Source organism: Cheilinus undulatus, linkage group 11 (assembly GCF_018320785.1).
Source record: "Cheilinus undulatus linkage group 11, ASM1832078v1, whole genome shotgun sequence".
NCBI classification, from domain to species: Eukaryota; Metazoa; Chordata; class Actinopteri; order Labriformes; family Labridae; genus Cheilinus; species Cheilinus undulatus.
The window spans coordinates 29,830,896-29,844,275 of record NC_054875.1 but is presented as its reverse complement, the minus strand read 5'-3'; the positions used below and the strand labels follow the sequence as shown (position 1 = coordinate 29,844,275).

The 13,380-nt window shown below is 38.2% G+C and overlaps 1 protein-coding gene across 1 annotated transcript; it reads left to right on the top strand.

The window, feature by feature from the left end:
- The first annotated feature begins 1,979 nt into the window (after positions 1 to 1,979).
- spo11 (SPO11 initiator of meiotic double stranded breaks) lies at positions 1,980 to 12,387 on the top strand. The gene is made up of 13 exons (XM_041798745.1): positions 1,980 to 2,092; positions 4,957 to 5,070; positions 5,798 to 5,886; positions 6,160 to 6,226; positions 6,367 to 6,475; positions 7,696 to 7,782; positions 8,287 to 8,323; positions 8,438 to 8,547; positions 8,656 to 8,755; positions 9,125 to 9,162; positions 9,488 to 9,564; positions 11,214 to 11,325; positions 12,044 to 12,387. The coding sequence occupies exons 1-13, from the start codon at positions 1,980 to 1,982 to the stop codon at positions 12,161 to 12,163; spliced, it is 1,173 nt and encodes a 390-aa protein (XP_041654679.1). The 3' UTR covers positions 12,164 to 12,387.
- The last annotated feature ends 993 nt before the right edge of the window (positions 12,388 to 13,380 follow it).

Below are 13,380 nucleotides of genomic sequence, written 5' to 3'. Positions count from 1 at the left end.
CACGTGTTTCTGTAAGTAAAATTATTTACAATACTTAGTCTAATGTAGTTTTAAGTGAGCCAACCAAATCACAAATACAGAGGCAAAGATTAAGAACATTGATGTTGCTGTTAACAGTGCATTCCATATATAAAAACAGCAATACCAAATTGTAAAAATTAGTAAAAGCCTTTCTCTTACAACTGAAACGTTAGTTAAAAAGAAAGCAGCATTGGCAGTCAAATGCATGTAAAGTATAAAACAGCTCATGCAGATTTACATGAAGCTATACAGGGAGTACTTTCTAGTTATCGTTTAACCCTCCCCACTGTGATTTATTGATGATGTTAATGTATTTGTGTTGGATCAGTAGCATTGGTGATAGCATCCCTATTATTGGGTTCTGCTGTTAAAATCATTTATTCATGCTATTTTTTTTAACATGTTTGACCATTTTTACAGCCCACTTTTGCCTCTTCTTCTAGTCACTTTTAACCCATTTGTGCTGGTTTTAACAGTTTTTCCATGCTTTGTCATTTGAATCTATTTTTTGCTGCTTTTTTCCTCCATTAACCTCTTTTGGCCACTTCTTTTGCCACTATTACACTATTTTTAACCACTTTTTTGCTCATTTTCCCCACTATTAACCTATTTTTGCCACCTTTCCCCATTGTTGCCACTTTTAAACCATTTTCCCACTTTTTTTCTCCTTTCAAACAATATCATGCAATTTTTGCCTTGTCTTTTTGCCACTTAGACCCATTTGTGCTGCATTTAGCTCTTTTTAAACCACTTTTAAATCCATTTTGCCAAGTTTAAACAATTTTTGCAATTTTTTGCTCCTACTATCAATATTTTGCTTGATATACCGCTTTTTGACACCTATTTTTACAACTTTTAACCCATTTGTACTGATTTTTGCCATTGTTAACCCAGCTGAGCTGCTCTTCTGCCTTTTTGTTACCTCTTTTGATCCATTCTTGCCAGTTGTAATTCATTCTATTTTTTGCCTTTCATTTTCCTCAAAAACCATTTCCCCCTTTTTAACATTAAACCAATTATTATCACTATTTGTCAGTGTTTGCACCTTTTCACAATTATTTTATTTTCCATTAAATTGCCACAGCTATTTTTACTTAATCTCCAAGCATCCTGAAGTTTGAGCACATCATGGCCTAGCTATGAAGTTTGACATTGCTCTCCTAATCGTTTAGTTCAGTGTGCCCATCTACATTATTAAAATCACCAATAAGAAAGGTAATTCTGTTTAAATAAAATAGGTTTACATTTTGAAAATGGCTACAGTTTACAATAGCATAAGTAAATGAAATTCAAATGTTGTTGCTCTGATAAAAGTGGTTATTATTCAGGTTAAAAATTCAGAACTTAACTTTACAATGCACCTTGATTTTGCTGACATCCATTGGCCCTGGTTTGTCTGGGTCACAGAGAGCTCTCCCCTTTATCTCCCCTTATGGACAGCCTTGTAAGGATGTAGACTAGTACATCAGTGGGTATTAATTTCAAAAGGCCCTTGTCTAAATGCTAGGCCCCATGTTTAAGCTACTAAGTGGTATGAAAGTTATTTGAGGTAATTAAAGTAATTTAAAAGTACATTAGTTCTAAGATTGGGTCAGGTAAAATAGTGTAAACTGAAAAGAATAGAATAAATAGGCTACCTTTTCAAAGTTTGAGTCCAAATAGGCCTTAATCTGTAGTTAAGTATCATATGAGAAGCATAAACTTAATGCAACAGTTTAAATCGTATACCTTTATTTTTTTAATATTTTCATCACGCTAAGAATTACATAATTGATAACACCTTTTCGTCCAGTGGCGTGTCCTCTTACCTTGGAGGGCGGTGGTCTGTCACTTCAACACGTATGCTGACCTTACATTCTTGTTTACTGTCATGACCCTCAAATCACGCGAGATTTGCATTAAATTATTAAGCGGGAACACCGTGATATAAATTTAATCAGTCTGTTGATCGATTCATAATGGTTTCCCGGGCAGAAGAGCTGTTTTATGAGGTTGACAAGCTTCGTGCTCAGCTGCTGTACAATGTGGAGAGAAACACGGACTCTCAGAGTGTCGAAGAGGACGTAAGCCGGTAAATTAGTTCATTTCTTCAGCAGAGAGCTATGTCTTGTACAGCAAGTTGATCTTTAGCTAGGTAGCGTTGAAAGTGTGAGAGTGAACTTAGTTAAACAGGTGCAATGGCGCCCTATATGACAACTGTCATATAGTGCGCACTTCACCTGCTAATAATGCGTGTGTCATACAGATAGTTAATTGTACTTCTGTATGTGCAGTTAATGAGCTTTGTGCCCTAATGCATTTCATTGTAATAACAATCAGAACATGTTTTATTGGTCAAGTATGTATACACATACAGGGAATATAATACAAGGCTTTGCATTGCTCTCAATTTACAAATCCATGAACTATACTTAAAGCAGGGACAAATTAGACACTCATAGCACAACGTTTAAATATAAAGGCTATGAAGAAAAAAATAACTTCTATTCAAAGGCCTAGATACAAATATAAACTCAACATTAAAACAGATTTCACTATATCTACAGAGAATATGAACTAAGTGTAAGAATTTGTAAAATAACTGTTTAAGCATTAGAATAAAATGAGTATTTTAAAATTTCAATATATCTTTAACCCACCATAGGCATTGGATATGTTTCTATAAATATGCATTGCATGTTTTATATATTGTCTGCAGTAGATACAAACATACAATCAGAGATGCGGGAGAATAGATTAAATTAGGTTTTTGTATTAAATGTGTTTGGCATAGATTATCACCTGTCGTCTAAATGGGTGTTGTTCCGTTTCATTTTTCGAAAAAAGTAGGGATGCACGATATTGGATTTTGCCGATATCCGGTGTGCCGATATTTTAAAGCTCATTTTGGCCGATACTGATTTTTAATTACATTTTTTCCACTTTAAAAAACACCAATTCCATCCTGTACTACAAATATTTTTAAGGACATACACAGCCATACACTAATGAAAAACTTACAGTAATGTCTTCGGGTTACATGTGAATTACATGCTACATGTATTTTCAACAGTACAGCCAAAGTCATCTGCATCTTTGAGGGCAATAAACAGCAGCAAAATAACCTGCTGACACGTAGCTCTACAATGCAAAATTCCTTAATTCCTTAAATTAGGATGAATTCTCTTTATTAATCAGCTAGTTTGCAGGATGGCTCCCTGAGATACTCCTGACAAAGTGCTTTAAATAACAACAACAACAAAAAGATTCTTAAATGCAAAAAATCTAGCTATAGTTCAGAGCTTAAATATGCTTTTAAATTTTTGAGACTCAAGATGAACAAAAGAAATAAAACCTCAACTGAAGTAGTTCTCCTGATTCTGCTTTAAACAGCACAAACTAACTAAGCAACCAAGTTTAATGGGCATTTCACTGTAAACAACTCTGTAACAACCCAGAGACACCCAAATCTCCAATGCTGGAGACACCTTCATGCACAGCCAGCTGCAGTGTGTGCGCCATGCACACAGAAGCCTGTTATTGCTTTTGCCATGTTTCGCACACTGTCACCTAGCACGAAATGCACATTCTTTATCTCCGTTTTCCATATTCAAAACATGCTGTCAAAAGCGGCTGCAATTGTGACTGCTAAGCGAGCACACCTGTGAGTGTAGTACAGGCTTTTAAAGAGTGAAATCCTCATCAATCCACTGAGGCAGTGAGACTCAACACTCTAAAAGGACGGACACTTGGTGTCCATATATCCGTGGTGAAGCTAATATGTTTAGCTTTAATGAGGAGCTTCTCCATGTGACTAGAAATGAAGTTTTGCAGTTCAGGTAAGGCTTTAAGCTAGGGATGCATGACATTGGATTTTTGCTGCTATTCGATATGCTGACACTTGCAGATTCATTTTAGCCGATACCGATATCGATACCGATATTTAAATACCCTTTTCGGAGAAAAAATGTCAGTCCTTTTGGACACTTAAAGGTTCAAGGATGGCCAAGGAGACAATTGTTAGTCCTTGAAATACACTTTCAAGTTTAAAGAATGAGGATAAATAAAGAAAAAGACCTCACCTGACATAGGTCTGTTGGTTCAGACTAAAACTCCACTAATTTATAAGTATATATGGACAAAATTTACAGTTGATGTATGCTGAAATACACAGGCAAAATATGAGATGTAAATATCAGCAGAAATTTTGATATCTGCCGATACCGATATTTGCCTTCTTAAGCGAATATCTGCTGATACCAGATCGATAATGTCGTGCAGCCCTACTATAAGCGCCTGCTGGGTATAACGTAGTGGGGCTTTAAATGCATCATTAGCTGCAGAAGCCCCTTTATTCTACCACGCTGAAAGGCTGATTATCAAGAGCTATAAATTCAATGATTTTCCTGTTCAGCTCTTACCTTTGGGTGGTCGCTGCTGTATTTTTTTTAGCTTTGTCGAATGACTTAAGTAGAGGCTGCTGACGAGTTTTCCCTAGCACGAAGGTTTGTCATTCTTTATCCGAAGAAAGTCCTTGTAGTCATCAGGTTGACGTTTTTTTTAGATGCAAAATTAAACTGGTGGTGTTAAAGGCGTGTTGTCGAGCTCCTCCTAGCATGACATGTACTTTACAAGCGATGCACACAGCTTCTTTGCTGTCTTGTTCCCATACCTCAAACTTCTCCCACACAGCCATCATGCTGAGTTTGTTGTTGTTGGTGCATGTCCAGACGTCACATTATTGGTCGTACAGATCGGCGTAATTTTTATAATTGGCCGATACCCATGCTTAACTTTTAAAGCTGTTATCGGCCAATACCGATACACTGCCAATAATATCATGCAACCCTAGAAAAAAGATAACTGTCACCATGTTGCTTTCAAGTACTTAATTCACAGCAGAAATCAGTCTCTTTTGTTTTCTATGTTTTGTATATTTTATTGTTTCCTCTTCAGCAGGGACATTTTAAGCCGCATTGAAAATGTAATCCTTGGAATAGTGACAAGTCTGTCCAAAGATGAGGCCCCAGTCCTGGCACTGCCCAACAGATCCAGCTGGACCAACGTCAGGTAACTTCTATTTAAACACGCTCTAGCATTGAAGTTGTTGTTTTTTCCCACTCAGACCACTGCAGTCGTTTTACACGCTGACTGTGTGGGATCTGTGTAAGCCATACGACCTGTTACACATAAACACAAGCAGTCATGTTGTGTAAAGAAAGAAATGTGTGGCAGGTTAGGCCACACAAGAAGATCCGACTGCTGTTTAAATTTATATAAAGATTTTTTAAAGCAGGCTGTAGCAGCAACCAGGTGCTAGGAAAATTAATTATATCTCCAGTTTGGGTCCAGGACATTGAAGATGAAATGACTTCCTCCTGCTTGATGACAGAGTGATAATGAATTGAAAAGCACCAGCCTACAAACACACTCACATACATAAACAACATTTCCACAAGCCTTTAATGTGACGAGGCAGCAGAGACCAAATGCTCAGAACAAAGTCAACCGCCTGGGCTTGTTTGGATCAAACCTTGCCGCAGCTTAAAGAGCATTCTTTTGAATGTGAGAATCCCACAGATAGAGCGCTAAAGAGGAATCAGGATGATATGGTATGAGGGAGGTCTTCACACAGGTAGCCCTCAGGGTGTGGGTTTAACTGGCTTAAAGGTGGGGAAGCAGATTTCAAAGCTCAAACAGTAAATGAAGCTCACACAATCTGGGTAAAGGTCTTTGATCGTTGCTTTTTCTCTCTCTTTTACTCCACTTTAATTTCTTTCATTGCTTCACACTTAAGTTTTGACAGTGCTGTTGGGCTTCAGATGTGTTCAGGAAGTTCTGTCACCACCATTAGAAGCAACAGTGCTTCGTCTGTCACTAAATTTGGTGAGGAAACACACACAGCCTCTTACTTCTTATTTCTGTTCATTTTGCTTCATGAACAACTTTCTTTTTTTTTGACAACTGTCATTTCTTTAAAGTTCAAAAACCTTCACAAATGTTTTGTATGTCATGTATCTCTTAGTTGTGTTTATGGAACATAAACTGTGAAAATGCAGTAAAAGTCTGACTGAGTTTGTGGTGATAGATCACAGGGACTCAAGAAGTGGAAGGAAGCTTTTACATATAAGTTTTATTTATTCTTTTTTCTGCTTAAAGCACAAATTATGAAGATTCTGATGGTCATCTACAAACTTGTACAGAGCAACTCTTATTCTACTAAAAGGTAGTTTGTTCCTTTTTCTTGATAACAAACAGTTTCACATTATTTATAACACAAATGTTATGAAGTATTTTTTTTTACACTATTTTGTCACTGGGTTACAATAAGATTTATATAAACATTTGTGTAAATTGTGTCCCCAGAGACATCTATTACAATGATACACAGTTGTTTGGTTCACAAAGGACTGTTGATAGTATTGTGGATGATGTGTCCTGCATGCTCAAGGTTCCTCGAAGATCTCTACACGTGGTAGGAAATTAATTATTATTTTCTCTTTTAAAAAAATCTACAATCAGTCGTTTTAGTAATGTTGTTTAGTAGGTCATAATTCCATCTCTATCTATTTAAATTAATCAAAGTCCTCCTCCCTTGTCCATCTCTTTATTCACGATTAAACATAAACAACACATCAGATGTTGACAGTGAGATATTTTACCATTTCATGACAGATATTTGCTCATTTTCAATTTTATGGCAGCAACAGATCTAAAAAAAAGTTGGGACAGTGCCATGTTTACCATTGTGTAGCATCCTGTTGTCTTTTAACAACAGTCTGCAGGCCAGTTCAGCACCAGGACTTCTACTATGACGTCATGCTGTTGTGATGGATGTGGTTTTAGTTTAGTATTGTCATGCTGAAATATACAAGGCTTTCCTTGAAAGACATGTCTGGATGGCAGCATATGTTGCTCTAAAACCTCTATCGTTTTTCAGTATTGATAGTGCCTTTCCAGGTGTGTAAGCTGTCATTGCCATTGGCACTAATGCAACCCCATGCCATCAGAGATGCAGGTTTATGAACTGTGTGCTGACAACAAGCCGGATGGTCCCGCTCCTCTTTTGTATGCAGGATATGGCGTCTCTGGTTTCCAAAAGGAATATCAAATTTTGATTCTCCTGACCACAGAACAGTTTTCCATTTTGCCTCAGGCTATTTTAAATGAGCTTTGGCCCAGAGAAGATGGCGCCATTTCTGAATCGTATTCATGTATGGCTTCCTCTGTGCACGATCCAGCTTTAACTTGCATTTGTGGATGGCTCAGTGAGCTGTGTACAGGCAATTATTTCTAGACGTGTTCCTGAGCCATGCAGTGATTTCTAATACAGAATCATGCCAGTTTTAAAGCAGTGCTGCCTGAGAGTTTGAAGATCACTAGCATCCAGTATTGACCTTCAGTCTTGTCTCTTGTGCACAGACATTTCTCCAGATTGAGTTTTTTGATGGTGTTATACACTTCAGATGGTGGGATATTTATGTCTTCTGAATTTTATCTGGCCTAAATGGGTTCATGGAATTAAGTTTTGGATTCTGTTGTGGATCATTTTGTGTCATCTTTTTGGAAGCATCTGTGGAAAATGTGGTTCTACTCTATAAAACAGAACTTAGATAAAAGCTGGATTGAAAGAGGTAGAAGCATTCATGAGTGTTCATTTAACACGTGCGTATTTGCATATTGTCCTATTTACAGTTGGCCACTTCCAAAGGCTTGATCTGTGGTGATCTGTGTTATTTGGAGGAGGATGGTACAAGGATTGACTGCCACTCTAGCTCTGCAGTAAGTCTTAAAAACTCAAACCAGCTGCTTTACTTGTTGACAATGTTTGCTGAGAACCATTACATCAACTATGACTTAGTTTCATCCTGCAGAGTTTCAGTATTAAAGAGATTTTTAGGGTTGTATTTGTTTCTTCCCACACAATTTGGTTGCGTCTGTGGTGATTACATCTACTTAACAAACATTTGCAAAGCTTTTAGTTTCAGCTTGAGGGCACCTCTCTTTTTTTTAGACCACATTTCTCCATTAATGGCACAATCCTTGCCTGAGCTTACCGCCATCTTCAGTTGACAGAAATGTGTTTATGGGTAGTTTGCAACACTCATGTGTTGGTAGGAAATGTGATTCAAACAATATGCCAGTATTAATATGCAGCATATGCAGATGCCAACAGTTCCACTGGGTACCCAGTGCTTTCTTCCAAACTTATGATAGCACAACAAGATTTATAACAGAACGGCAGAGCCTGCATATTTTGCCAGTTTGTGGCTTTTTCCTTTTCAGGCTGTTGCAGTTTCATCAAACATTGGTGGGATTAAAAGTATCCTTTGTGATTTGTTGACAAATTTGAAAGCATATGACGTCTTTTTCTCAAACTGTTGTATAGATCTCTTGTGTGCGTGTGAGGATCTTTGTTTTCCTTGATCAGGCCCAGATATTGTGTCATCTGCAAAGTTTGTTTTGATAGTGGAGAAGGATGCAACATTTCAGAAACTACTGGATGAAGACTTCTGCACTAAGCTCTCTCCCTGCATCATTATTACAGTTTGCTTTTATTTTTTACTACTTTGTTGTTTTTTGGAGGGGGGTTGCATGGAAGATGGTGCAGTTGCAACGCTTTGTTCCCTTAACAGATGTGTTTTTGTGGATCAGGGTAAAGGCGTGCCAGATGTGAACAGCAGGCTGATGGTGAGAAAGCTTTGGGACACTCTACATGTCCCCATCTTTGCCCTGGTGGATGCTGACCCTCATGGTACATCCGTCTTGACTACAAATCTATTACCTACCACACATGCTCTGCATATTTCCAAACATTTAACACGTCACTCACTTTTAATCTCCACATAGACACAGTAGGGTTGCATGTCTCGCTAAGCCACCAGATGTTAGCACCTGTCCGCTACGTCATGCTGTGTAGTCTGGCTGTTATTTCCGTTAGCGTGATCTTGTCCAGGCGGAATGGCTCAGTTTCCCCTCATCCTCCATACCTCTAACCCTTTTCGTGGCGAGACACATGTGTAATGCTTTACTTTGTTCTAAGCTCCGTTACACATCTCTGCAGGATAATTGCTCTGGTATGTCAGTGATTGCAGCGTGTCTCTGTCTCTCCTGATTTTCCCAGGGATTGAGATCATGTGTATCTACAAGTACGGATCAGTGGTGAGTCCCGCCAGTTATTCCTGCACATTATTCATTGTGGCCTGTTTAGTGTCTCAGTTTGCAAGACTTAATTATTTAGTCTTTGAGGAGAAAAATGAACCAATCATCCATTTCAGAATATTTGAACTGACACAGGATGGAATAAAAAAACTGAGTAATTGTGTTGTAATTTCTTTGTAGTGTTCATTAGGCTCATTGTGAACATGCAAAAAGCACAACCACATTTTAAAGTTACAGCGCTGATTGTGTGTGTTTATTTAAGATATACTCTATGTATAACTAACTAGGCGTGTGTTTGTGTATGTTTTTGTGTTTTCCTCCTCAGTCCATGTCGTTTGAGGCCCACAGCCTGACCGTCCCTAGCGTTATGTGGCTAGGCCTCCTCCCCTCTGACCTCCGGAGGTTTGGACTCAACATTCGCTACTTCCGACTTCCTCCTCCCACCTCTAATTGGGTTTATATTCTGGGGACATTTGGATTGTTTGTTTTGGTTTCTGTTGCTGTCGATCTCATTTTCTTCTCTCCTTCAATGAACTACTCCTGAAAGTATATTGAGTTTTAAGTATACATCCCCTTGAACAAATTTAGAGATCTGACATACATTTAATTGTAGAGTGCATACCTCTAAACATACATAGAACTACTCACTCGAGAACTGGAGGAGGCATACAGTGCATAAATAAAGCTGCCTGCTGTTCTCTGCCATTTTAGGACACTGATTATATTTTTATTTATTTATTTCAAACACTACAAAAATATATTTAAAAAATAGAAGAGCAGAGCAAATGGTTTTAACATCATACACTCTGTTAAGATCAATTTTGTCAATATTTTCTTTAAAAAGTGTAGGATGAAGTCAAGAAATCATTGAGCCCTCTTTAGTGTTTCAGTGTTTAATACATCTAATAAATCAAGGCATTCAAAAATTACACCAAAGATTACAAAAGACATAAACAGCAAAAAAAAAAAAAAAGTTAACTTTTGAGTAAAACAAAACAAACTAAAAGTCAAAACAAAGAGTTTCTAGCTCTCTGTCAAGAGCGTGAAACTGGCCAGTAGTTGGACTCTGACTACACAGAAAGAGACCGAGTCCACATCACATTCCATTTCACCTGATTATAAAGGTGTGACTACCTGAACATCCTGGCTGGAAGTTCATATTCTCATGTTGCTATTTCCAATAAGAAAAGATCACATTTTACTAAACAACCCCCTCAGAAACTACTCAGCAAGGCTATTATAGTTTCATTTCGAAAGAGCAGTAACTGATTTGAAGGTGAACCACTATTTCACATAGTTGTAATTTTGAATTATATTTATCAACATAGATGTTATGTTGAATTGTTGTCTCTCTGGCGCTTGAACTCCACAAGGACATAGCATGACTGAATGGTGTTTGTCCTGAGCGACAGGAGGATCTATCCCCCCATGGTGTCTAGACACTGGTGATGGTGTTGGCTGATGATGCCGTCTGAGGCTCATTAGAGTAAAGCAGATCAACTGTGAAGCGAGAAGGGATGATGCCTGAGGATCATGCAGTAGAGAGGCTGACCGCTCTGTGAATACCAGAGTTGATGGCTGATGCTGACATCTTGTAGACTTGCTGGTAATGGGGAAGTGGAGGGTGGCTTGTAACCATGCCATAAATGAACTGGTGAAGGAGAAAGCCACATTTAGAAGAGACAGCAGCGATATGATAGGCTAGCAGCAAGGGAGTGGAGCAGTGCTATTGGATAGGTGTGACCAGGTGATGTGAACATGTGTGAAGGAGTGCATGAAACAGTGAGAGGATGAACTAATAAACCAGCATGGAGAAGATCATCTAACATAAGCTTCATATTAACTAACACTGACTAAATAACTAAAAATAAAGTGTGTATATATATTTTGTAAACTGACACAGAAATAAAACAAACCTTTACAAAAAAGACAATCTGAAAACTAAAACTATTGTTTTCTTACATACTGATTCACCCCCTTTTGCTGTGATACAATGAATTTTTACTTTGGTTTTTGGTGATGTGTGATAAATTTGACACTTTATTCCTCAGGCTGCGGGTGCCTGAGGATGCGCTGATCCCTCTCACAAACAGGGATGAAAATAAGCTCAGTAGTCTCCTCCAAAGGCCGTACCTAACCAGCCAACCAGACTGGCAGAAGGAGGTAGGAACATATATAAAGAGAGGATTTTTGCAGTTGAACTGCAACAAGGGATAGGTTTCAGTTTTAGCCTGACTTTGGAAAATATTGGATGAAACCTAGATGGCATGAGCCACTTGATTACTGAATGGGGCTTTTGAGTCCAGTCCATGGAGACTGCCATATAGAAAATGCTGTCTCAGACTTTATATCAATCTAGCAACTAGACAAAGAAGAGGAGTCGAGGCGGGTCCAAAACCTCCTGAGAAACAGCTGCTTCGGTATGCTTAAATCAGTGTCCTTATTTTAAACAAAATAAATCTTGTCTCAACGAAACTTCAACTATGAGATGTTCATGTTAGCTAGCAACTTATGAAGGTTTCAGGGGCAGTGTGTCCTAAATTTTCAGTGTGAATGTGGATAAAAACCTATAGATGTATACAGATAGTAGGGGGAATAGCTGTGATAATAACGTGCATATCACACACCCTTTACCCAGCACACCCCACTCTAGTGAGCCTTCTTTGGAAAGTTTTGCTTCTTTTTCAGCTCAGGCATTGGTGGAGTTTTATCATTTTACTCATGTGACACAGCAAAGGAATGTGTGTGAGAGGACTCTTAGCTTGCTGGTACTAAGAATATGGTCTGTTTTGGAGTGGCTGTTTAAGACATACCTGATGATTAATGCTTGTTTGAACAGCTTCTCAAGATCCTCAAGATTGCTGTTTTGCTCATATTGTAGATGGAGCTGATGCAGCAGAGTAAGGTCAAGGCTGAAATCCAGTCCCTGGCAGCTATTGGCCCTGATTTCCTCACCAGCATCTACCTGCCTAATAAGCTGCGTTACGGAGGATGGGTGTGAGTACAATGCTGCCACCTAGTGGAATATCAGGAGAACTACTAAGGTTGGTTGCAAAACTGAAGAGAGGTGTCTGTATAACTGTCCTGTCTGACCTTGTCTCACTGAGTGAAATGTTTAGTTGGTTTGCAGTGTTTACATTTTTCAATATTTACAAGCATTTGTGTTTGCTACATTGGTTTCAGACATGTCTTATCCTATCACTACAACCCTGTGATTTAATTGAAAGTCAGAGCGTGTTTGTGGTCTTGTTTATACATTCAAGATGTTTGGATGCTGGACTGAATTATTTTACTATTGTTTTAGTTTTGTTTGGCATGATTTACATCTGCGAAATACAATTAAGTGAACTCGTTCAAAGGCAAAAAGCCTGCAGATGTAGATGATATTGAAGAGGTTTTGAATCCTTTCTGTGAGATGTGTCATTCATCAAAATTTAAAATAGTTAAAGCCCCTGTAAGAAGTTTCTGACTGGTTATTAAACAGACTGAAATTTTTACTGATGCCTCTTTTTGACCTTTGTGTTAGTCAGGGTGTTAGTCAGTGATTAACAGTACACCTTATGAACACACTTGTAGTTTTTCAATTGATCTGACTTTGTTTATGTTTACACACGTGGACAAAATTGTTGGTACCCCTCTGTTAATGAAAGAAAAACCCACAATGGTCACAGAAATAACTTGAATCTGACAAAAGTGATAATAAATAAAAATTCATTGAAAATTAACCAATGAAAATTAGACATTTCTTTTGAATTGTGGTTCAACAGAATTATTTTAAAAAACAAACTCATGAAACAGGCCTGGGCAAAAATGATGGTACCCTTAAGATAATATTTTGTTGCACAATCTTTTGAGGCAATCACTGCAATCAAACGATTTCTGTAACTTTCAGTGAGACTTCTGCACCTCTCAGCAGGTATTTTGGCCCACTCTTCATGAGCAAACTGCTCCAGTTATCTCAGGTTTGAAGGGTGCCTTCTCCAGACGGCATGTTTCAGCTCCTTCCACAGATGTTCAATAGGATTAGTCCAATGTGTTGCTCTTAGCCATTCTTGGGTGTTTTTAGCTGGGTGTTTTGGGTCATTATCCTGTTGCAAGACCCATGACCTGTGACTGAGACCAAGCTTTCTGACACTGGGCTGCACATTTCTCTCTAGAATACCTTGATAGTCTTGAGATTTCATTATACCCTGCACAGATTCAAGACACCCTGTGCCA